The following is a 26,970-nucleotide window of genomic DNA, read 5'->3' as shown; positions in this document are numbered from 1 at the left end:
CCCCTTGCGCAAACCAGGGGACAGTGGTTGGAAAACTGACATATCCAGTGAAGGAAACATCAAGAGTCAGGAGAAACGCCCATCCCCAACTCAAAATACATGCAATTGTCAATATTATGGCAATAACTTCACAAATCATTAAAATGTCAAAATCATAACGAGAATCAATCAACTGGTATTTTGTGACGTATAATTCACATTGTAGTGTTTTCATTTTGGGGGAGTACCTGATGGCGTTTCATATCTGTTTTTAGTTTGTATTTTCTCCAAGTTGTCTGTATAAGTCTAGCAGCTCTTGTTTCTTTACAAAGATCCAAAAGCCTTGAGCAAAGAAATGATAAATAAGTGATAACCACCTAAGAGAAAACAGAAGAGATGAAAACAGAAGTTTGATGGAGAAAAATAGGCAACTTGCTGTCACCTTCTGAGACTCTTATTATTAGTTAAGAAACTCTTGCTTACCTTTTCGTCAGGAATTGTATTGGACATGTCTGAATGATTAATCATAGCAGGTATTCCACCAAGGTCTCTAACTGCAGACCTAACCAACTGAAAGTTTTTCTTTTCATTTTCTAGAAGTTCTTTGTATAGTTCTGAAGTGTTTTCTACTAGGCAAATAAAAAAAAAAAAAAAAGAGAGAGAGATTAGATAGCTCTAGTCAAAAATCTGATGTGGCAGAGAAAAAACTTGAAAAGTTCTTCAGCCAAATGGGGCTAACCGTGATCAAATGCTTTAAGAGACAAATCCAGAGAGCTTCCATCAGATTCAGATGATGAATTTAACACCACCGAACCAGTCTGCGTGCATTCTATGGTTTGAGTAGTACGCTGACATATAGCATCAAAGGGTACATAGTAAGGGTGGTAGTGATGGATCAGGTAACATAACACACGGCCATCTGAGAAAGACACTGTAAAATTCTCCACCTAATTGGAAATAACAGATAATTAATTAGCTGTATTTAGATAGTAATATAGATATTAATGGTTTTATAGTCCGTATTTCCTCTTAGTAGCTAAGAAAATCACATTAGGTGATAGCACCTAGGATAATACCATATTTATAGCCAAATTATCAATTATAAAATACTATGTCAAAAATAGAATTTGATTATTGTGCTAGGAGAAATAGGGTCCCTCAAAAATTTCATGTCCTACCTAGAACCTCAGAATATCACAGTATATTTCACAATATATTGTTATTGCAGATTTAATCTGTTAAGATGAAGTCATAGTGGGTACAGTGGATTCTTAATCTAAATATGTCTGGTATCCTATCCTTATATGAAGAGAGACACAGAGACAGATATACAGGAAGATGCTATGTGAGGACCAAGGCAGAAACTAGAGTAAGGTGTCTACAAGCCAAGGAATGCCAAGGATTGCCGGTAACATCAGAAGTTAAGAGAAAGGTATGAAAACACATTCTCCCCTAGACCCTTCAGTGGCTCACTAGTATTTAGTTAAAATGTAGAAGATTGTCCATATATCTGATAATGTTTTCTACTAACCATATTGTTCAAGGTATAACAGTTTATTATATTTAGTAACATGTACTCTGTATCATTTTTCTGACTTCATAATCCACACCAGATTTTTTTTTTTAAGATTTTATTTATTTATTCATGAGACACACACACACACGCACACTGAAAGAGGCAGAGACACAGACACAGGTAGAGGGAGAAGCAGGCTCCATGCAGGGAGCCCGACGTGGGACTCGATCCTGGGTCTCCAGGATCCGGCCCTGGGCTGAAGGCAGCGCTAAACCGCTGAGCCACCTGGGCTGCCCCAGATCAGATATTTTATTCATTTTCACATATTTACATGTAAAGGTATACTTCATATAAAAATACAGTATCAATATAACAAATGGTTACAAAACACTCAACTCAGAGTTTTTTCTTCCTTCTTATACCCCGTGGTCAGGTTCTCTACTGTCCCCTTCTGCATGCTGGGTTTATTTGCATCTACCTTTAAAATAAGGGTGTGATCTTTAGGTGCCCGTTCTGTGTAAATGTCTCCTATTGAGACTCCTGATTAAGGTATATTTTCTTAGTAATACATAAAAAAATCATGCATTATACAACTGGTGACAGCTAAGATAAAATACAGTATGTGAAAACATCCTCACTCATTTGCAGAAAAGTTTGCTTATATATAAACTACATTATTTTAAAAACACAATAAAATATTTTGTGAGTAAATTCTGGCTTTAACCAAAAGGTACTTAAAGATACTGAAGCTAAAACAAAAACACTTACTTTTTTATTATAGAAAGCACAAACAGCATTTACCCACTCCATCAACAGCTTTATGCTTTCACTATATTGTTCAAAGGAACCACTATTTCTGTTGTCTTTTTTCTTATTGATAATAACATCAGAATGGCATGATTGTGCAGACATTTTCTTCATACTCTGTGTGTGTTTTAAAAAGTCAATTTCTTCTTTTAACTGATCTAAATTAAGGGAAATATCCACCTGAAACACACAAAAAAGGGTTACATGTATTTATGTTTTTCAAGTATCATTTTTAACCCACAGAAGTTAGTTATTGTCTTTTTTTTTTTTAAAGGCAAACATAGTTTATGCGGAAGTGATGGAATACGTAGTGGTTAATGTATAGTGTGTCGTGTGTAAAATTATGGGACACACAAGCCTGGGTTCTAATCTCATTTCTACTTCCTATCAATGCTTTAACTTCTAGCTTCAGTTTTCTTACCTACGAAGCAGTGAGAGCACCTTCCTTACAGGGGTGTTGTGAACAGTAATTTGAAATATATTTAAAGCAATTGTCCCAGTTCCCAGAACAAAATAAATCCCAGTAACAGTCTATTTGATGAAAAATGCTTTTATAAATCAATATTAAAAATTGATAAAAAGTGTAAAATTTACGAAATGTACAATACCTGAAAAGCAAATGCTATTTTCCAAAGTAATGCAAGAGTTTTTTCTCTGTGTCTATCCACAATATCCTTAGATAGGATTGCATTTCCTATAAATGAAAAGACAGTCTGTTAGCACAATATATCTACATATCAATTTTTGGTGAGAAGAAAATGTTCTATCTTTACTCAGTTTTTACCATGTTCATCATTTAATTGAATTCCCTGTGATCTAAGAATTTGAAGAACAATGTCAACATTGTGCATCTTCTGAAGACGACTTATTGCAGGCATCCTGAGTTTCTTTGAGAGATTCCAGTCCCGTGTGAGAAGTTCCATGATCCGCCTAGTAAGGGAATTTTAAGATGACATTATCATGTAAAAACATATATGAAAAGCTCCCTGCATCAAATGGTGGGTCTCAAACCCAGACCTCAAAATATCATAAATATCCTCCCTTTAGCCTCTCCACACTGAGATGCTAAGAATCTGTCAATGCACGATTGTCTTTATCATGTAAAGAAATATACTTAACTTTCCTTTAAAAAAAAAACAAAACAAAATGCAAGATGAAGTTTATTTAAATGCAGTTATCACTCACATAAATCTTTCAAATTTAAAGGATTTTAGGTGAGAAAGAGCCCAAAAAATGAACTGAAAACTGTGGCTCCATAATTGGCAAGTAAGAGTCATTTCTCATTTTAAGCCTGGGGTTTGAGGTCTATGAACAGAATGTAAGAAAAGAAAAGAAGAGACATACATACACAAATGCACACATGAAAAAAACAACAGAGTTCTATAGGAAAAAAGAAAGGGAAAGGAAAGGAGGAGGATTTTTATGGAGGAGCTACTGTATTTTACACATTAAGCAAGTGCTTTCTTTTCTTATTTTATTTTAATCCTCATACCAAGTCCTACAATCAGGCATTATTATCCTTTTTTTTTTTTTTTTTTTTTTTTTTTTTTTTTTTTTTGCAGATGAAGAAACCAAAGCCCAGGGAAATTTAGTAAACTGCCTATAGTCACATAGCTAATAACATGAACTAAAACTGAGTTTTAATAGATTTGAAAGCCATTCTGTTATATCTATACCAGATTAATGTAAAAATATTTGAGTACCTATCTTAAGAAGGCATATACTAGAACTTAAATTCAAACCCCTAATATCATCTAGTTCACTAGTATTTTATGTACTAGATAGTAATCAACATTTCTACAGAAAAAGCAAGCCCCCATGGAATATTAGTAGAAATCTGGTATACAAAAATCAAGTCTCTTAACTAGTTAGAATTCCTGATCAACTAAAAAGCAACATCATTCAACACTGCTTTTTTCAAGTAACTCTTGATATAAATGTCTTCCATTGTGGAAAACAGCATTGAACATAAAACCAATTACTGACTGTTCTGGAAAATGGAGAAAGTCTAAAACCGTGAATTCTTATTGGCTAGAAAAACAGATGTTGTGGCTTGGATTCATGAAATGAACAAATTAAAAATATATAAAAATAACATGTGAAACATTTTCATCAAATAAATGCTCTAGCCTATATGGAAATTGCTCAGGTGAGAGACAGCTAAGGTTTCAAAAGTCTATTACCTTGTTGTGAGAATATATAATCAGAAAAGAATGTTCACAGGAAATTTAATTTAGAAGGAAACAAGTGACATGTATGTTGTTTTTGAAGAACTGGGGAGTTCTAAAGATCCAGAGATCCCTTCCTCACAAATATCAAATGTAATATAAATTGGGAAGTTTCCTAGAAACAAGGCAAATGTCTCCAATGCTGAGATCCAGAAGAGCCCAACTGCAGTACCATGTTCATGGCCACACCTTCCAAAGCAGAAACTCGTAACTCACTGGACTCATACAGAAACCAATTTTGAGGATTCTAATTTGTTACTGAGAAATACTGTGTGATTTGAAGCCAGACATCCTGAGTTCATGTCCTAATCATGGTATAAAACTTGGGCACTCTTACTTGAGAGCTTACTTTTCCTCATGTGTAAAACAAGGTTAATAATACTTACTAGAATTGGTCCCAAGTAATGTACTACTTATGAAACCACTATCAACATAATGTGCTACTTAAATGTTTGATATTTTAATTAGTTCCATGCTTGTCCCAACTCCTATTCTGGGGCATCACTGGTTTCTACTCACAGACCCTTGTCACTGTCAGCATGAAAAAAAATTCTGCATAGGAAACAAGGTTTCTGGATCTAAAATTGACACCATTTTACAAAAGTGTTGTGGATACTTATCCCAAATTTTTTTAACCCTTAAAAAAGTTATTGCATCACAAGAAAGAGCAAGAAAGAGGGGTGCCCGGGTGGCTTAATTGGTTAAGTGTCCACTCTTGATTTTGACTCAAGTCATGATCTCAGGATCCTGGGATTGGGATCCTGTGTGTCAGGCTCTGTGCTCAGCTTGAGGATTTTCTCCCTCTCCCTCTGCCTTTCCCCCTCACTCACTCTCACTCTCACAAATAAATTAATTTAAAAAAAGAGCAATAAAGACAATATAAATACAGAAAAGTGTTTTCCAGAAAATTTTAGTCTATTCCGTTAAGTAAAATAATTCTATTTTCTTATACTTACACAAGGCGCACTCCACACTGCAAGTCTACAGCAAGATTTGTAACAGCAAAATCAAATTCATCAAATGGTGTCTGAACATGGTTAACAGGTAATCCCAATAAGCTAAGGTGACGGGAAAGGTCACCTTCACCACTTAGGAAGTCTCGTGAAAAAGCCAGAAGAATGTCTTTACTAGTCTGTGGAGAAATAGGTTCCAGGTATTATATCCCAAGATTATAATTTTATTTAGATAACAACAGATTCTTATTCTGTGCATATAGAAATAAAGTAAAATGAATGGTACTATATTAAAAAAAGTCGATTTTACATCATATGGTAATAACGTACATATAAATTTCCAGTTTAAGGCCTTTTAAAAAATTTCTCTTAATAACAAACTCCAAAAATTAATATTCATTTGACAATATGCTAAATTAAGAAAGAAATCTCTCCCCTGTTAATTCCCTAGAAGCATAGTTTTGCTGATTTGATTCTCGGATAGGGATGTGTGCTGGTTAAAGGTCAACGAATAAGTTAGACAGAACTACTAATAAGATGGACTAGATAGGCATTCTTATCCTATTCCACTCCAAAGCACTCTTCTTTGGGAAACTTAGAAGTTTTAAAAGTGAAAATACATAATAAAAACAAGCAAAAGTCTTAAATGTGAAATATAAAAAGAGAAAATGAAAACTATACCTTGAATTCAGCATCTTTACAGAAGAGACAAGGATCATGATCAATAAGTTTGGATATTTTGGCATAATCAAGGAAACAAACCAACAACAATAGCTTTTTCAATGTAAACTTAGACAAAGCTTCTTCATGACCTTAAATAGAAATACAAAAAAGCATAGCACGTTAATCTGTGAAAGATAAGTTTCACCTTAAAATATGACAATGTACTAATAAAGAAAAGTAATAGTAAGCACAAATAGAACACCATGCGTCTTTCTGCTTTTAATGTTTGAATTCATGCAATACTCATAGAAACTCTGTTTTACTATTTGCAGCTCATTGAGTAAGAAGCAGATGTATGGAGATATCAAGTGATGTAGTCTCTCTCACGCAACAAATACTTAATGAGCACCTACTCAATGCAGGTCGTATCCTAGGTGCCATATGTATAATAATGAGCTAAAACAAATACAGTCTCCACAGAGCTTACAGCCTACTTGTGAGGAGAGGGTGGGTAGAGACAACAAAAAGGTAAAAATAATTATAATGATGGAGGAAATGATGGGGAATGACGGGTGTAAAGAAAGGGAGAATAGTGGAGAGAAGGACTATTTATACTGGCATCCCTAAGAAGATAAAATTTAAACAGAGACGAGGAAGAATAAAAAGAAGCCATTTAGGTATAGTGTGGAAAGAATGCAATGAAGGTAGAACCACTCACCATCTCTATATAGATGAGGAACAGTGGGGTGTCTATACTCAGCAGCTATATCGGGATTCCAAAGTAAGCGATTCAGAATAAACACAGCCAACCCTGTGACATCACTGTTGTCTTCCAAAGACAGGAGTTCTCCAAAAACTGTCTGAAAAGAAATCAAAGTCCAGACTATGTGACCTTTGAGGAGCAAAGGGATACAATAAAGGGAAAGCAAACTACAATCTTCTAAGGATTTGGCAATGTTCTATTTTCTAAATAGTATGGAAATAACATGGATATTTGCTAAATAACCTTTTTAAACCATTCATGCTTTGTGTATTCTTTAGTGTGTACGGTGTACGATGAAAAAAACCAAAAGCTCAGGACTAAGATAATTTCTTAAGAATCATCTGACAAACCATATTTACATTTTAATTTTTTCCTTTAAATTAAAGATCAAAAGTAGGCATGTTGTTCAAATTCAATGATTAATTATTCTACTTAAGTATATCATGAAGGTACAACAGAAACTTAAATATTCAAAATTTTCTAATAGTTAACAGGTGGAAATCCATCTGGAAATAATCTAAGATAATAATTTGGGAAGTTCAGATCTGTTTATAATTAATGATTTAAACAGGAAATTAATTTAACATCAACATGCTTATTATTGATTTTTAAAGGAACTAGAAAAAACTAAAACCATATCATACTATATCTTATAACCTTACATTGACCAATTGTGGAGATAAGAGCATGAAAAGTATATGCCAAAACAGAAAAAACTTTATTTTATAAAGATATTAGATAAAGATTTTTTTTACTAGATATTACTTATTTTTTGCCTCTGATGTTTTCTTAAAATTCTCAAAGGCCATGGCCACCACCGGAACCTTAAGATGTGGTGGTGAGGTAAAATACTTTGTTCACAATTACTCATCCTTCCCCCTTCCATGTAAAAGGATTATATATTCCCATCAACTGACATGGACTTGCTGTATCTCATTTGTGTTGGGCCACAGTGTGCTCTGGCCAGTGGAATATGGATGGAAGCGACACATACTACATCCAAGTAGAAGTTTTAAAAGGTATTACAAGTTTCTACCTAACTCTTTTGCTTTTTACTACAGCCCAAATAGAGGTTCTATTCCAATAAAGGTTCTAGAATTATTTAACATGTGAAGCAGAGCCAGTTGATATGTAATTTTCTGATTAACAAAAGCATACTAAACTGAAATAAGAAATCTTAGCAATGACACTATTAAACTGTGTGAGCACAGTAAGCTTATAATTTGTTCTCTTTGGGCCTCAATTTCTTGAAAATTGAAGCCAAATTACTGTTAACAATTCCTTTCAGTCCCAAAGACCATTGTATTCTAGAACCTGGACTAAACTGAACAGACTATCCCACGTGACAATGGCGAAGGCCTAAAGAAAATGTAAAAGATGAAAGAAGACTGGAAACACAGAGTATTTTTTAAATAGAATCATATTTCTAATAGTCAACTACTAATGTCTTTTTCATTTAGTTAGTTTTAAAATTTTAAGTCTTACTGAGCCATGCAATGAGTGAAAAACACTCAAATTTGATGACATTTTTATTGCATCAAAATTGCATCAAAATGGTTATAAGTTCAGGCTCTGGCATCAGACAGGTATAGATTCAAATCCTGATTAATAATTGGCATATAGCATGTCACTGCAAACCTAAGCTTCGGTTTTGCCAATGAAGTGGAAATAATAAAACATACCTCCCTCACTGGGTTTTGAAAAGGTTTAAATTAGAAAGTATATTTAAAACAGCCTGTATTATTGTTTGTAAAAGCTCAAAAAAGAGCTTACTATACTTATTATATCCAGTACCAAATCACACGTATTTAAGAAAACAGGAAAATTACTATGTGATGATAGAGCAATAATATATGCTGGCCTAATCTAATTACCTACTAAGTGTTTATTTTATTTATTTATTTTTTAAAGATTTATTTATTTATTTTTTCATGATAGACACAGAGAGAGAGAGAGAGAGAGAGAGAGGCAGAGACACAGGAGGAGGGAGAAGCAGGCTCCACGCCAGGAGCCCGACGTGGGACCCGATCCCGGGACTCCAGGATCGCGCCCCGGGCCAAAGGCAGGCGCCAAACCGCTGAGCCACCCAGGGATCCCACCTACTAAGTGTTTATTAAAGGATCTTAAATTTTATACTGAAAGACCTATTAACCCTACCAAATGAAACCACATTTTATTAAAGAATCTATTAAAAATATATAATAAAAAGTCTACTGAAGATATATATAATAAAAATTATAAAATTTTTTAAAGTATATAATTTCAAAAACTGAAGCATATACTTACCTCTAGGCCAATTCGTAGCCATAAAGGATTATAGGACAATAGCCAATTCAGGACTTTCTGCCGTTCTCCTGAAACACATGTGAAAAGCAAGTAAACTCAGACCACTAATCAAATAGAGACAACAGATAAAATTTTATGGAGAGAAATCAGTGGGGGAAAGGGATAATCACTTATATGAAATTAGTTAATTTAAATACATGCCATTCTTAAATATATATACGATCATGTTAAAGTACATGAGACTTTAGGCAGCAAAGTCAAATCATGTACATTTTTGACTCTGAAATATAAAGTCTTGAGTATTTTTAAAGAATTAAATAAAGGGGTGCCTGAGTGGCTCAATCAATCAAGCATCTGACTCTTTTTTTTTTTTTTTTTTTTTTAAGCATCTGACTCTTGATTCTGGCTCAGGTCATGATTTCAAGGTCCTGGGATCAGCCCTGCATTGGGCTCTGCCCTCTGTGGGCAGTCTGCTTGAGGATTCCCTCCCCCACATCTCCCCGGTCCTCCTGCCACTCATACATGCACATGTTCTTGCTCTCTCGATCTCTCAAATAAATAAATCTTTAAAAAACATAAATAATCACAAGATTTCTATAATTTTCTTACCCACATCTTTCCAGAGGTGTCTATCTCTTCTAACAATTAACCGCCTAGCTTCAATTTCAATTTCAAGCTTCTTAATAGCTTTAACCATTTTTTCAGAAGTAAATAAACGACATGCTGCACGACGTAATCTATTCAACCTGCACCGAGCAGTATAAGCTCTGAGAGACATTTCATCTTTTGTAGGAGCTCTAGGAACACTGATTTTATGTTGACTCTCCACTCCCAAAAGAAGAGTAGCAGCATTCACTGGGCAAAAATAAAGGAAAAATGTTTCTGGTTAAACAATATATACATATATCCTTAAATCCAGCAATAAATGCAAATTTAAGATGGCCAAAACAGGGTGTATTCTCCACCCCTTCCAAGATTGCTCTTCTCTTTCCTATCTCAAAATATGGCTGTTACTATTCACTCAGTACCTTAGACCATTCTATCATTTGCAACATGGGGCTCTACGTGCAAAATGGATCTCAAGTCTAACCACTTCTCACAGCCTCCACGGCAATTACCCAAGTTCCCACACTATCATCTCTAACCTAGACTAATGAAATAGTCTTCCAACTGATTTCTCTGTTTCTATCCTTTTTAATAAACTTATAAAAAAGTCTCTAAAGAATATGACTTTAAAAAAATCAATTAAATTTTGAAATGCAACCTGAATTTTCGTAAAACACACTTTATCTCAAGAAGAACTAAACATCAGGCTGTGTTTACTTTTGGAGAAAAAGAAATGCTGCCTTAGGGATTGTCTAGTCAAAGGACCTTTTAATGTAAACATGCTATACATTATTCTCTAACAAAAACAGACCAGGCCTCTCTTTGAACACTGCAACAATGAAGAAACTATTATCTTAAAGACAGCCTATAGGATGGCTTGACAATTTAAATGTTTACAAAGACTTTTCCTTATCTTGAGTTGAATTGATCCCTATAATTTCTATGCAATAGTACAAGTTAACTTTCTTTCTCTCTCAGGAATAAAGCCTTCAAATGCTTGAAGGACAGCATGTTTCCATCTTGTTCTATACCTGAGTCTCCACTTTTCCAGAACATGCACTGAAATGTTTTAAAAGTTCTTATCAACTGGTTTTAAGATTGTTCAAAATTCTATAGCTTGCCTACACACACCTTAAACTAAGGCTAAAGAGATCAGGCCACACAGACTGTTATTCACCAGGATTATACTTCGTTATGTGGTTAAGATTGAACTATATTTCTTAGTAGCCATGTTTCACTGTTAACTCAGACTGAATCTGTATTAAAATATAACTCATTCCTCTGAAAGGCCGGAATTGCATTGGTTAATAAACAAGAATGGAAAGCAAAAAGAAAAGGCCAAGTTCGGTACTTTCACTAAAGAATACTCTAAAAATTCTCACCTACACAATCTTTAGCATTCATGTCAATGAACTAGTCAACCACGCCATTAACTATAATAAATGTGCATAATTAAAAAATGGCAATTCATGTTAAGAAAACTGTTAAAACAAGAGTATTATTTAAACATTAACTTAATGTTTACCTTCAGAAATATTTGTTTTTACAGTGAAGTCATCAGGAGTTAATATAAAATTTAGCCACCAAGTGAAGCCCTGCTCCTGCTTTTCCTTCCAGCGTTCATCATAAAACATGTTTTTTGCAGCAAACGGCATTGGGTGTCTAGGAATATCTAAGAATAAAATTGGTTTACTGAATAAGAAATTCTCTTTTAAATTACAATGAAATATATAGCAAAAGATCATTTTTTGGTAGCAAAACCACCTTTAACACAATGAACAATATTTTGCTTTTCTACTATGTGCTGAAAACAGTTGAAAATGTTTTAAGTATAAAATGTAATCAAATTTTGAAGGGGAAAAATTACTGCTGTATCTCTTGGTTATTTAAAAATTCTAAGTCACCATGAGTTAATTTCATTGAAGTCTAAGAAAATATTCTGTTCTTTGAATACATATTTTTACAATACAAGGCTTTAATTCAATGAAAAGTGTCAATACATTTCCATTTCAAATGTGATTAATGCTTCATTCCATGTCAGTTTTTCAGTGACTTTAAAAATATTGAGCACTTACCTGTTTTTAGTGGTTTTATGAAGGTTAAAGTAGACTGTGCCACAGCAACAATAGGTTTTGTTTTTTTGCTTGTTTTAGAATTAGGAGTTCTGTATATTCTTGAATCTAAAATAAATTAGAAAGCAGAATAGTAGCATTAAAAATGAAATAAATTCCATGAATGACCTTTTTTTTTTAAAAAAAAAAGATTTTATTCATTTATTCATAGAGACAGAGAGAGAGGGGCAGAGACACAGGGAGAGGGAGAAGCAGGCTCCATGCAGGGACCCCGACATGGGACTCGATCCTGGGTCCCCAGGAGCAGGCCCTGGGCTGAAGGCAGTGCTAAACCACCGAGCCACCCGGGCTGCCCAGAATGACCGGTTTTAAAGTTAAGTTTGGGTTCTTCAACATCACATCTATTTCGCAAATACATAATAATTACTGTATCTCTGGTACTATGCTATGAACTTGGTGGTCAATTAAACCTACGTCTCGAAGTTATAAACCAGAAGCTACACTTTATCTTATGTCTGCAGAAGCTATGATTCACATTCATATATACACACACACACTAAATGATGGTATATATTGCAGATTCTGTGCTTGGTGCTGAGAATGCAGAATTACACATGTGGTCCCAGCCCTTAGAAGTTCTTAGTCTAGTACAAAAGTTTAAAAGGAATTATAATACACTACATAAAGGAGAAAGACATTTAAGCAGCTATGAAAACAAGAAGAAGGGAGCTAACTTCACCTAGAAGGGTATACACCTGAGCTGACTCTTGAAGTGGAAGTTAGGCATGAGGAATGTGGGATGTTGACAGACCTGCAATGTGGCTGGAGTAAAAAACACCTATCAGAAAAACAATAGGAGAGGTTGAAAAAAGTAGAAAAGAGTTCAATCATAATGAAAATAGTGGTAGCTAATGTTCGAATACTTTGTTGCAGGCACCATCACAGTCTTTTAATATAGAATACCTCAGGTAATCATCCTAGCAAACCTCTAAGAACTGTATTATTATTATTATTATTATTATTATTATTATTATTATTTATTATCCACTTTTTATATCATTAGGATACTGGAGCTTAAAACAATTAAACTACTTGGTCAAGATCACACAAGCTATTAATGGCAGAGCTAGGCAGTATGGTCCCAGAGGCTGTACTATTAATCAGTGTGATATACTTGGTATGACAAAGATTTAAATCTAGGAAGTAACACCATTGTTTACATTTTAGAAAACAGTGGCCAATGGAATAAAAGGGATCAAGAGGTAGAAAGCTAAGAGGAAGCTATCACAGTGGCCCAACTTAGCTATTATGAGAATTCAGATGAAAACAGACTCAGTGGAGACAAATTAGAAAGAAGAGTTATTTTAATAGCAGAACCAAGAAGCCTTAATAACCACTGGTAGGGCGATTGGTAAAGAATAAGAACTTCAGAGGACTTCCAGGTATCCAACCAAGGTCACTGAGGGAGGTAGTAGATGCTGTCTACAAAGGAAACTGCTAGAAAAATCACAGTGACAAAGTGATACAGTTTATAGGATAATATATAGGTTATATCAGAATAGAAGCAGGTTTCACACTAGATGATACATCTACTAAATATAAACAGAACTAAGAAAAGGAAAAATCCAGCCCACCTCCTATTTTTAACGTGGTCTACAATCTAAGAATAGAATAGTTTTTATATTTGTAAATAATTGGGGAAAGAAATAAAATGATTGTATTTCATGACAAATAAAAATTACATGAAATTCAGATTTCAGTGTCCATGAATAAAACTGTATTGGAACACAGCCACACTTACTCATTACACATTGTCTATGGCTCTTTTTCCTTCTACAATGGTGGAGGTCTGGTAGCTGTGATAGGGATCATTTGGCCTGCAAAACCTACATATTTATTATCTGGACCTTCAAAGAAAAAGTTCCCTTAGTTTTCATTTAGAGGGATTAAAAATCTATGCCAATTGTAAAAATAAGGAACATGGTCAAACTGTGACAGTATTTATGAGGTTCTAAGTTTCTTTGAATTTGAACCATTTTAAAATAAAATAAGAGTAAAAAGTCCTCGTTCTGATACTAAAGGCTAGTGCCTCTGCATGGAATCATTTTATTCTGTGGGAATCCTTTCCTGGAACCATCTCACAGCTCCTTATCACTCAGAAAGGCCATATGAAGTGCCTCCCTTTCTGTGCTTCCATGATTCCCTGTGCATAGCTCAGTTATAGGACTGACAGTAGCTTGAAGACAGGAATCATACCTTTTCTCTTTGTATCCAGAGAGCCTAGAACAATGCATAGCATTGAATAGGCACCTTACCAATACTAAATAAAGGTATTTTGGAAAACTGACTTCCTTTGTTCTCCCGGGTTTGCCAGAATAGAGCCAGTTATTCTTAGTGAGTGTTAATCATGCTCTCATATAGGCTCATAAGTCAGAGACACTCAATGTGTCTAATTCTCTTTAAACTAGGTGGCCACCTTAAAGAAACTCATTCATTCCTTGTACACTGTAGGAGATCAAAATAGGTATAGGTAGTTCCCTATTCTCAAAGAATTTGTTATCTGGTCAGACAATATCTATAGGAAACAAAACAAAACAAAACAAAACAAAGCAAAGAAACAGAGTTAACAGGTACATACAAGGTATGTACGCTGAATTCAAATTTGCTTAGGGACTATACCTAGAGGGAAAGGAAAGCCATCAGGGAGTTAATAAAAGCTATTGTACTTGAAATAAGTGAAAGATTTGAATTAGCATGAAAACAACAGGTAAGAAAATTAAATAAGAGGATACATGGTCAGGAACAAGACAAGGATGCCCATTCTTGCCACCTTTATTTAGTGCAATATTGGAAGTCCTTACTAGAGCAACTGGGCAAGCAAAAGAAATAAACAAAGAATCCACATTAGAAAGAAAGAAGTAAAACTGTCACTATTTGCAGATGAAATTATATGTATAGAAACTCCTAGAGAATCCATCACAAAACTGTTAGAATAAATGAATTCAGCAAAGATGCAGGACACAAAATCAATATATAAAACATTAAGACTTTGATGAAAGAAGTTGAAGATACAAATAAGTGGAAAAATATTCTAGACTCATGCATTTAAAGAATTAATATTGTTAAAACATTCATACTACCCAAAGCAATCCACAGATTCATTGAAGTCCCTATCAAATTTCCTATGGCATTTTTCATAGGAATAGAACAAACAGTCTTAAAATTTCTTTGGAACCACAAAAGCCCCCAAGTAGCCAAAGCAACCTTGCAAAAGAAGATCTAGAGAATCTTGAGAAAGCTGGAGGCATTGCATTACCTGATTTCAAACTATATTACAACACTATAGGAAACGAAACAGTATGGCATTGGCATAAAAACAGGCACACAGATCAGTGAGACAGAATAGAGAGCCCAGACATAAATCCACACATACATGGTCAATTAATTTACATCAAAGGAGACAAGAACATACAATATACATTCTCTTCAATAAATTGCATTGGGAAAACTGAACAGCCACTTGCAAAAGAATGAAACTCAACTACTATCTTATATTATGCACAAAAATCAACTCAAAATGTACCAAAGACTTGAATTTGATACCAGAAACCATAAAACTCTTAGAAAAAAAAGAAAAAAAAAAAAAAAAAAAAAAAAAAAAGCATTGACAACAGACTTGGTGATGAGTTTTTGGAACCGACACCAAAAGTAAAGGCAGCATAAGTAAAATAAACAAAGGAGACAAACTACAAGCTTCCTCACAGTAAAGAAAATCATCAATCAAATCAAAGACAATGTACTGAATGGGAGAAAAAAGGGAAAAAAGGGAACACTGGTGCACTGTTGGCAGGAATGTAAACTGATAAAGCCAATGGGAAACAGCATGGAGGTTCCTCAAAAAATTAAAACTAGAGCTAATGTATGATCCACAAGTCCACTTCTGGGTATTTTTATGAAGAAAACAAATACTAACTCAAAAATATTCATGCCCCCTATGTTCACTGCAGTATTACTCACAATAACTGATATATATAAACAACCTAAGAGTCCTTCAATATATGGAGTATTATTCAGCTATAAAAATGGATGAAATCTTGCCACTTGTGACAACATGGATAGACCTTGAGGGCATTATGCTACATGAAATAAGTCAGACAGAGAAAGACAAATACTGTATGATCTCATATGTGAAATCTAAAACAAAAACAAAAATCAAGTTCATAGATACAGAGAACAGAATTGTGGTTGCCTAACTTGGGGAGTAGTGAGGGTGAGGGGTTCAAAAGAATAAACTTCCACTTAAAAATAAATAAGTCATGGGATGTAGTATACAGCATGGTGATTAGTTAATAATACTGTACTGCCTATTTCAAATAGGCAATTTTCAAAGTTGCTAAGAAAGTAAATCTTAAAAATCCTCATCACAAGAAAAAAAATTGTGTAATTATGTATGGTGATGAATGTTAACAAAAGCAAAAAAAAAAAAACAAGATAAATGGATGGATGGAATGACATGACTAGCATGGCAAAGAATGTTGTGGAATATAAATTAGCAGGCTGGCTACACAGAGATCACATGAAGATGATCTTAAATGGCAGAACAACAAGCTTGGAAATAATCTGTAACAGCAGAGAGCCCCTGAAGGTTTCTGAGTAATGGAGTAGGAAAGCCAGATATTAGATACCACTCATTGCCTCCATCAGAAATTTGAGGCCAGTGGATCCCAATCCCTATCATCACTGGTCAAAAGCCCAAAATAAAACTCTTACATTTACCTGATCCTTCTCTTACTTAAACCATAAAAGTATAACAAAATATGGTAGAAAGAACATTTAACCTATAGTTAGGGAGACTTGAGTTTAAATTATAACTATTTTAGTAGCTTCTGTGACCTTGGGCAAGTTACTGGACATTTTGAGTCTGATACGAGGGAGTTGGAGAAGGAAATCATTCTATATAGATGGGACAATAAACTTGAAATACCTTGAAGACAGAGCCTGTTTGAGGATTCAAGGATAACAAGGAAGCCAGGGTGGTAGGAGCAGAACAAGCAAGGGGGAAAGAGAGGTAAGAGTGAGGTGGGGAGGAGGTTGGTGATAATCCAGATCTTATAGGGCGGCCTTATGTATCATTGTAAGAACTTTGGCTTTCAGTGAAATGGGAAGGCTTTAGGGGGCACAGAACTGGATACCTTAGAGTCCAACTAATTTTTAAAGTATTACCCTGGTTGTTATGTGAAAAACAGACTATAGAGAAGCCAAAGGTAGAAGCAAGATCTAGTAGTATACTCTACAATGACATGGACTAAATCAGGTGCCACTGGAAATGCTGAGAAGTGATCAGATTCTGTATTTGGAAGAAAGAAAAGATAGGATTTGTCGATGGACTGAATTTGAAATCAGACAGACTGAATTTATAAAGAAAAGTTTGGAGAGAAACACACTTAAGGACAGTTACAAGGTTTGGGCCTGAGAGGAGAGGTCAAAACAGAAGTGTTATGATGGGAGTGACAGGGATCCCTGGGTGGCGCAGTGGTTTGGCGCCTGCCTTTGGCCCGGGGCGCGATCCTGGAGACCCGGGATCGAATCCCACGTCGGGCTCCCGGTGCATGGAGCCTGCTTCTCCCTCTGCCTGTGTCTCTGCCTCTCTCTCTCTCTCTCTGTGACTATCATAAATGAATGAAAATTAAAAAAAAAAAAAATGATGGGAGTGACATGCCAGGTAGGTGTATCATGGGAAAGGGGACAGCAAAGGTCTGGCTTTGGACAAATTAAAGATGTTCACTAGACACTGAAGCAGAAATGTTCTACGTTGGATAAATGAGTCTATAGATGAGATGTGCACCTAAAGATACAACATTGGGAGGCCTCCTCCATGTATGGATGGCAGTGAAAACTAGGAGATGGAACCAGATCATTAAGGGAATGAGTAAAAGTATGAAAAAGGGTCAGTGGCAAAGCCTTTACTTACTCCAAGATTTAGAGGTTGGGATGATAAAGAGCACTCCACAAGGAAGACTGAGAGGCAACCGGTAAAGTAGGAAAAGAACCAGGAGAGAGTGTGGACGGTAGAATGAAGCATTCCAAGAAGGCAGAAGTCCAAAGTATCAACCAGTTTGCTAACAGTTCAAGATGAAAATTGAGAAATATTTATCAGATTTAATAGTGTAGAGGTATTAATAACCTTGACAAAAAAAGGTTTAGTAAAGTAGTCAAAACTTGATTGAAATGGGTTCAAAAAATAAGAGACAAAGGGGACATGGCTAATACAAACGACTTTCTTAATGATTTTTTTTATGTTAAAAGCACCTTTTAAGTATCATGTTTACACAGTATTATGTTTACACAGAAAAGTTATACATATCTCAGTGAACAATAACAAAGTGAATAGTTGGGTTCTTTCAAGGAGCTTTGCGCAGAAGAAAACAGAAAAATGGAGCAGGGGCTGAAGAGGGATAAGTGTTATTAAGGTTTTGTTTTTTTAAAAGATGGAGTAACAGCATATTTGTATCAGAAATGACTCAGTCGGGAGTAAACAATGGAAGATATGGGAGAGAGAAGACAATTGGTAAGGCAACGTCCTGGGGTAAAAGGGCACAGGGTCTGTTGTACCAGTGCAGAGCCCTGCCACATGGGGTGCATAGGTACTTCAGGCGTTAGTAGGTAGTGAGAAAGTTGTGGATGATACACAAGTAAGAGTGGTAAGTGTTGAAGTGTGTTAAGGTTTTCTTCAGTACTTCCACTGACTCAATGAAGGAGGAAGCAGGTCATCAGCTCAGACAAGGTTCAGAGGACTATCTCTGGAGTCTAACCACCTGGGGTAGCAACCTAGCTTTCTCATTATTGCCTCTGTGACCTTACAAATTACTCAACTTCTGGATGCCCTTGTCTCCTCATTTTGAAAATCCGGTATTGATAACAATTATTTTGTGTGACTGTTAGGAGTATAAAGGAGGTAGTAGTAAAGCACTTACCCATGGGTCTGACAGAGGACATGCTCAGTAATTGTTACTACTATTATCAATCATGAGAGAGAAGGAAGGAAAGGTGTTAGGGGTTTCAGGAGAAAAGAAGGGAGGGACAAGACAGTCTGTAGCAAAGTGATAACGGTCAGTAAACCCAAAAAGACAAAGCCAAAAAGAGTTAAGAGCTTTCTTGAGATTTGTGGTCATTAATTTAAAGTCCGATCAGTAAGATTCAGGCATTGAGCAGATAGAGTTGGATTGGGATTGGAATTTGCTAGACAAATACAATGAGGGGAAGAGAGATGAATGAAATGACCAAGATGAGTCATGGAATCCAAACTGTAAAAGTAGGAAAGTAAGGACATGTCAGAGTGAAGGCTGCAGAAAGCATAATGGATTAAAGGATTCTAGATGTAGGAAAGGGACCAAAAAAAAAAAAAAAAAAAAAAGTCAGAATCAGTTTCTAGAGAAAATGCTAAAATCACAGAGACAGTGATTAGAAATGAAGATGTTTTTAGGAGAATGTGGACTAAGTACGTTGGAACTAAAAACCCAGGATATCGGAAGGGTATCCTGCAAGGATTTTGAAATGATAAAGAATAATGATGGTAGTTTTGGAGAAGCCAAATGTAAAAATCTTGAGAGTAATCTTTCATTATAACAAGGAGGAATACAGGTGGGAGAGATTTAAAAAGAGCCTCAAGCTGTTCTGCTGCTGTTTGCTTTCTTTTCGTTTGTTTTCAAGGAAAAAAGGAGAAAAAATAGTAGCCGTGAGAAAGAAGGTGGGCCACAGGAACACCTGGGTGGCTCAGCAGTTGAGCATCTGCCTTTGGCTCAGGGTGTGATCCCAGAGTCCCGCGATCGAGTCCCACATCGAGTCCCTGCATGGAGCCTGCTTCTCCCTCTGCCTCTCTCTCTGTGTCTCTCATGAATAAATAAATAAAACCTTAAAAAAAAAAAAAAAAAAAAAAAGGAAGGTGGGCTACTATCTCAAGAGGCCCAAGGTCAGAGAAATAGGAAAGAAAACAGACATAACTGGAGAGGGTTGCAATGAAATCAGGGCAGAGCCAGGTTTCAACAAGGTAACAAAATGTCTTATAAAAGACAATGCTAATCACGGACCATGAGTTCAGAGCTGGAGAGATCTAGAAAATCGTTCAAACTCGGGGATGTTCAAAGGGAAATGAGATATTAAATGAGGGAAATGAGATGTATGATACTTCCTAGAAGTTCTAGAATTCTTTCAAATGATCTGTTAAATTAGTAGTGTGGTTTGTTTTCCTGCCCTGCCCTTGACTGTCATGAGGTCATCTGGGTTCAAAAGGCATGGTGGAATTAGTCCTGTTTTTGAGGCAGACTTGATGGAAAGGCTGTGAGTAGTGGGGAAGGAACAACGATGTTTTCCCCAAAGGAATGCAGACCTCTGGGGCCCTAGAGACATTCCCTCTAGGAATGTCTTCATTCCTAATTATTGGCTAAGTAAAGGCTGAGGGAGAATAATGCCATGAGGTGCACAGGGTATGCAAAGTCCTCTTCCGTGTTTTCTCAGATAGTATGATGGGGGCCAGGCACATCACTGGGTCTTCCAGTCAGGGTTTGGACTAAGGTGAGGAAGTGGAGTACTTCCCCTGGGCATAAAACCTGAGGGGTTGCCAAATAACTCCATAATCAAGATTAAGTATTTTAATGCAGTATTTTTTAAAATGGAAATTAATGCAAAAAGATAATGAACAAAACAGCAAAGTTTCAGTAAGAACAAAAATCAAAACTATTTTAGAACTCAGCCCCATCTTCTATTAAACAAAATGGCACCTGAAGAGTGCAACTTAGAAGTCAAGCTTATCAATAGGAAATTCACTAAGCCAAAAGAAACAGCAAATATACGCCTTGTAGGTATACTTTCACTAAAGATGTTATAAACAAGACTCACCTGTCTTCTTCTTCAGGTTTAATTTCTCTCTGTTAAAATGTTTTGAGATGGGTGTTGTCATCTTTTTTGTTTTTTTAAGAACTGATGTTTTGGATTCCACAGGAGAAAAATGGATTCTTTTGATTTCTTGTATCTCTGAATGTCCTGTAGCTGTAATTCTAACATTTGCATCTTCCCTGTCTCCCTCACTCCTTCTTTTACGGGCAATTAACGTGGTCTTTGAGGGAGGAGTTACTACAATTTTATAACTCTTAGGTTTACTGAATACTGGATCTATAACTGGAAGACAAGATTGAAAACCATCTTTCTCTTTTATATTATCTGTTACTTTTTCAAATTCACCTGCTACACTGTTGAGACATCTTTTTGCCTTTGGTTTATTAGTCTCCTTTTGGTTTTCTCTGGTAAAATTGGATTTCCTTTTAGTAATGGTAGCAGAAAGTATTGGGCGTCTTGTAAGTTTATCCTGGCTGCAACTAGAAATATCCTGCATTGCAGAAAATTTAGGTTGATTTTTTGTAAAACTGTAACAATCTGACTTCATTTCTAAAGCTCTGTGTTCTTCAAAAGTAGCTTTGGGAGATTTTGAACTCTGACATTCAGGAATACAAGGTAAAATTCCATTTGTTCTCGGATCTTGAGACTGTGAGAACTGAGAATTTTTATTTGAGGATAATGATAATTTACATGTTTGCTGATATATACATGTATATGCCATATTATCTTTTACAAATTGATTTGGGGATAGAATTGGATTAATTGGCTCAGATTCTAGATCCTGATTAAGTCCATAATTATCATTTATGAAAGAATCAGGACTTAAGATTTTCCGGTAATTTTCATGCACACTTTTTGATTCCAAATGCAAAGGCATTGAATTATCTTTCATAAGTATATTTGATGAAAGACACGTCACTACCTCTAGCTCATTATTAGCTGCACGGCTGTTTTTTACAAAGGAATCTGGACTTAGAAAATTTCCTTGGCTTTGTGTAATGTTCAAAGTGGAAGAACAGGCTGGGGTAAGAATAAGTTTACAGTTCTCTTCAGTTTGGTCATTAATATTATTTGTGGAGTTAAAGGAAGTTTCATTAACAACTTTCTCACTAAAACTAAAATCTTCCAAAATGCTGGCATCTTCTACTTTCAACAGGTCCCCGTTTTCACGTGCATGAAGAGATATGTAAGTTGTAGACCGACGTACAGAAAGAGGCAAGGAAGTCTCACCATTGCATTCTTTGAAAATAGGACTAATAGGTGATATCGGTATTTTATTTTCTTCAAGGATTAAAGAATTGTTTTCTGTTGGGGAACAGCCTTCATTCACATCCAAATTTTCACAAGCTTGTAGTGGGTTCCTAACTCTGTCAGCTTTTTGTGAAACACAAAATGTTTTGTTAACATTTTGAGCAGAGGAAATCCTCTTATTATTTGAAGAGGCTGACATTTTCTTCTTCTTAATCGTACCCCAAAGACTCCTCTGTAAAAAATAAGCAAAACATACAGATTAAGTTGATAGTTATTGAATTATTACCTTTATATTAGCAATATTATGCATTTTACTTCAAAACTTATCAAAATAGTCTTTTGGAGGAGCTAAGATGTCAGAGTAGTAGGGGGACCCTATGCTTGCCTTGTCTCTCAAAATACAGCTAGATACATGTCAATCATTCTTGAACACACAAGAAATTGATCTGAGGATTGAGAAACAAACTGTACACCTGGAGGATGAAAAGGGGTCACATGGTGGAAGATAAGAGGTAAGGAGATATGATTTGGAGGAGAAGAAAATCACAAGTGCTGTGGAGAGGAAGGAGTTCTGATCACAGAGCAGAGAGAGGACCAAGTGAGTGAGCAAGAGAGAGAGACAGACATCAGTGTACAGGGGATTGTACAAGAAAAACAGTTCCCCAAAACCACTGAATGGGAAAATGAGAAGGGCTGATTATCACAATTTTTTATAAGTAGCAGAACTCAAAGCCTGAAGTTTTTAGAAGTCTGTGCCATCCCTAGGGTGGAGCCTGACAGGCATAGTGGTACTCCTGTAGAGAAAGGCAGAGGTTCAGGAGAGGACAGCATGGTCTGAGGATCCCCTGGGTCATACTGGGAGTGTGCACCCCTTCTTGGAGTGCGTTTAGGAGAGGTGGCACTACCTCACAGGGGACAAAAGAGCTAGCAGGTGTGATTGAGCTGCCCCGTTCATTACCAGGCACAGAGGGACCTGCTGAGGGCCTAATGTGGATGCTGGCTTTTTGCTGTGCTTTACCATCAACTCCAAGCCTGTGAATGTTCATGTGACTGTCCTCCTGGGACAAACTGGCACCATCCACAGCATGGCAAAACCTTCGCCAGAGGATCAGCATGGGGCCATGTGCACTGGGTCCCTAAAATTTGGTTTCTGAAACACAGGTGATGTGCTAAGACAAAACAGGAGCACAGTGCCACCAGGTGGGCGACAGCTCAGATACAGACAGGGTGAAGGCAGGGATCTGATGGATTCCTGAGACACACAAGGGGAGATCGTCTGCTCTTTTGAGAGCTTCCTGAATAGCAGCCAGCGTGATCTCCTGTCTCTGGGGAGGAGGGAGGAGGGTGACACTATTTTTATTCCCTGCCCATCAGCAGGGATGGACTTCAGTGAGCAACAGAGCACCCACAATGGAGCCTTGAGCTGCTTACACCCAGCCCCATGGCCCTGTGCTCTGAAGGTACTTCTGAACTAGAGCAAGTGTGCCTGGAGCCAGAGCAGCAGCAAGCCCCTCCCCCGAAGGCCAGGACCCTCCCCTCTGCATGCATCAAGTCTACTGACCATAGAGTGCTGCAAAACTTCAGCTCTACTGGATATTGGATCTTGCCTCTTTGAACACAGCAAAACACCCTGTTAAAACTCACCACACTCTGGACAAGGTCCAAACACTCCCCATTGCAGGCAAGGAGAAACTCTGTAGAGGACTGACCTGAGGGAAAGAGCAGCCAAAACACAGCAGCAGAATGCACACAGCATACACCAGAAACACTTCCTGAAATGCCAGGCCCTGGTCATTTCTGTGACTTTGTCTTAATAAAGCCATTACTCTCAGGAGCAGGAAATCTAACAGGCTTTCCTAAGACACAGAAGATAGAGATCCAGGGAAAATGCCAAGACAGAGAAATTCATCCCAAAAGAAAGAAAAAGAAAAGGTCATAGCCACAGATCTAACTGAAACAGATATAAAGAGACTGAATCAGAATTTAAAACAATAATCATAAGGATACTAGCTGGGCTTGAGAAAAGCATAGTAGACCCCATGGAGGCCCTTACCACAGAGATAAAAGACTTAAAAACTAGTTAAACTGAAGTAAATATTACTATAACCAAGATGTGAAACCAACTGGATATAATGGCCACAAGGATGGAAGAAGCAGAGGAATGAGTAAGTGATATAGAAGATAAAATTATGGGAAGTAATGAAGCTGGGAAAAAAAAAAAGAGGGAAAGAAAAATACTGGATCACAAACATAGACACAGGGAACTCAGCAACTCCATGAAGTGTAATAACATTTGTATCATAGGACTCTCAGAAGAAGAGATGGAAAAAGGGGCAGAAGGTTTATTTGAGGGAATTATAGTTGCAAACTTCCCTAATCTGGGAAAAGAAACAAACATCTAAATCCAAGAGGCACAAACATCTAAATCCAACTCTCAAAAGCAAGCCAACAATAAAACATACTGTAGTAAAATGTGCAAAATACAGACATAAGAAAAACATCCTGAGAGCAACAAGGGAAAATAAATCCTTAACTTACAAAGAAGACAAGTCAGGTTAGCAGCTGATATATCCACAGAACCTGGCAGGCCAGAAGCAAGTGGCATGATATATTCAATGCGTGAATGGGAAAAATAAGCAGCCAAGAACACTTTATCCAGCAAGGCTGTCATTCAGAATAGAAGGAGAGATAAAGAGTTTCCCAGATAAACAAAAACTAAAGGAATTCGTGACCAGCTCTACAAAAAATATGAAAAGAGATTCTTTGAATGGGAAAGACAGAACAAAAACAACAAAGACTAGAAAAGAACAGAGAAATCTCCAGAAACAACTTTACAGGTATTACAATAGCACTAAATTCATATTTATCAATAATCACTCTGAATCTAAATGGACTAAATGCTCCAATCAAAAGACAAAGGGTATCAGAATGGATAAAAAAATAAGATGCACCTACATGCTGGAGAGACTCATTTTAGACCTAAAGATACCTCAGACTGAAAGTGAAGGGATAGAGAACCATTTATCATGCTAATGACCATCAAAAGAAAGCTGGGGCAGCCATCCTTATATCAGACAAACTTGATTTTAAACCAAAGGCAGTAACAAGAGATGAAGAAGGGCACTATATCATAACATAGGGATCTATCCAACAAGCAGATCTAACAATTTTAAATATTTATGTTTCCAACTTCAGAGCACCTAAATATATAAAACAATTAATAACAAACCTTAAGGAAACTCATTGATAATAATACGATAATAGGAGGAGACTTTAACATCTGACTCACCTAAGCAGAAGAACAAGGAAACAACTTTGAATGACATACTGAAACAGATGGACTTAACAGATCTATTCAGAATGTTTCATCCTAAAGCAGCTGAATACAAAGTCTTTTAGAGTGCACATGAAACATTCTCCAGAATAGATCACATATCAGATTTCAAAAAGTACAAAAAGATTGAGATCATACCATGCATATTTTCTGAAACTTTAAGTCAACCACAAGAAAAAATTTGGAAAGACCACATACATGGAGTTGTTAAAGAGCATCTACTAAAGAATGAATGGGTCAACCAGGAAATTAAAATATGATAGTCTAAAACTTTTGGAATGCAGCTAAAGTGGTCATAAGAGGGAAGTATACAACAATGTAGGCCTACCTCAAGAAACAATAAAAATCCAAATATACAATCTTATCTTACACCTAAAGGAGCTAGAATAGGAAAAGCAAAGTCTAAAGACAGCAGAAGTAGAGAAATAATAAAGATTAGGGCAGAAATAAATGATACAGGGGGGAAAAAAAGACATCAGTGAAACTAGGAGCTGGTTTGTTTTTTTTGTTTTTGTTTTTGTTTTTTTTAAGAATTAAATTGATAACCCTCTAGCGAGACTTATCAGAGAGAAAAGAGGAAAGGTCTCAAGTAAATGAAAGCATGAATGAAAGAGGATAGATTATAACCAACACCACAGAAATACAAACAATTAGAATAGTATGAAAAATTACATGTTAAAAAATTGGGCAATCTGGAAGAAATGGAGAAATTCCTAGAAACATACATAACACCAAAACTGAAATATGAAGACAGAAAATTTGAACAGACTCATAACCAGCAAAGATTGAATCAGTAATCAAAAATCTCCCAACAAACAAAAGTCCAGGGCCAGATGGCTTCCAGGGGAATTTTACCAAATAGTTAAAAGAAGAGTTAATATCCATTCTTCCCAAACTGTTTCAAAAAAATCGAAATGGAAAGTAAACTTCCAAACTCATTCTATCAGGCCAGCATTACTTTGATTCCCAAAACAAAGACCTCACTAAAAAGGAGAATTACTGACCAACATACCTGATGAACACGGTTGCAAAAATTCTCAACAAGATACTAGTAAATCAAATCCAGCAGTACATTAAAAAGAATCCTTCATCGCAATCAGGTGGGATTCTTTTTTTTTCCCCTGGGTTGCAAGGGTGGTTCAATATTCACAAATCAACGTGATACACATTAATAAAAGAAAGGATCAGAACCATATGATCCTCTCAATAGATACAAGAAAAGCATCTAACAAAGTACAGCATCCATTCTTATCCTCTAAGGAGAAAAACTGAGAGCTTTTCCTCTGAGGTCCCAAGATAGAGCCCCAAAACAGGCATGTCTACTCTAACCACTTTTAGTTAACATAGTACTAGAAGTCTTAGCCTCAGTAATCAGACAAGAAAAAGAAATAAAAGGCATTCAAATCAGCAAGGAAGACGTCTTACACTATGTGCAGATAATATGATACACCATGTAGAAAACCTGAAAGATTTCACCAAAAAACTGCTAGAATAAACAAATTCAGTAAAGTTGTAGGATATAAAATAAATGTACAGAAATCTGTTGCATTTCTATACAACAATAAAGAAACAGCAGAAAGAGAAATCAAGGAATCAATCCCACTTACAATTCACCAAAAC

The 26,970-nt window shown here is 36.1% G+C and overlaps 1 protein-coding gene across 1 annotated transcript in view; it reads right to left on the bottom strand.

Moving 5' to 3' along the window:
- The window catches only part of ASPM (assembly factor for spindle microtubules), a 69,162-nt gene that overhangs the window by 37,865 nt on the left and 4,327 nt on the right, over positions 1-26,970 (bottom strand). Inside the window, exons 3-16 of the mRNA NM_001197076.1 lie at positions 20,769-22,248; positions 11,877-11,981; positions 11,327-11,473; positions 9,805-10,050; positions 9,196-9,263; positions 6,865-7,006; positions 6,165-6,295; positions 5,487-5,662; positions 3,087-3,232; positions 2,911-2,996; positions 2,264-2,482; positions 719-926; positions 463-605; positions 228-356 (exon numbers count right to left, since the gene is read on the bottom strand). Of these exons, the coding sequence (NP_001184005.1) occupies positions 228-356; positions 463-605; positions 719-926; positions 2,264-2,482; positions 2,911-2,996; positions 3,087-3,232; positions 5,487-5,662; positions 6,165-6,295; positions 6,865-7,006; positions 9,196-9,263; positions 9,805-10,050; positions 11,327-11,473; positions 11,877-11,981; positions 20,769-22,248 (3,426 nt within the window). The remainder of the gene's footprint in view (positions 1-227; positions 357-462; positions 606-718; positions 927-2,263; positions 2,483-2,910; positions 2,997-3,086; positions 3,233-5,486; positions 5,663-6,164; positions 6,296-6,864; positions 7,007-9,195; positions 9,264-9,804; positions 10,051-11,326; positions 11,474-11,876; positions 11,982-20,768; positions 22,249-26,970) is intronic.

The sequence above is a fragment of the Canis lupus genome, chromosome 7 (genome assembly GCF_011100685.1).
Source record: "Canis lupus familiaris isolate Mischka breed German Shepherd chromosome 7, alternate assembly UU_Cfam_GSD_1.0, whole genome shotgun sequence".
Classification (NCBI taxonomy): domain Eukaryota; kingdom Metazoa; phylum Chordata; class Mammalia; order Carnivora; family Canidae; genus Canis; species Canis lupus.
Note: the sequence above shows the minus strand (reverse complement) of the source record. Positions and strands in the feature narration are given on the sequence as shown.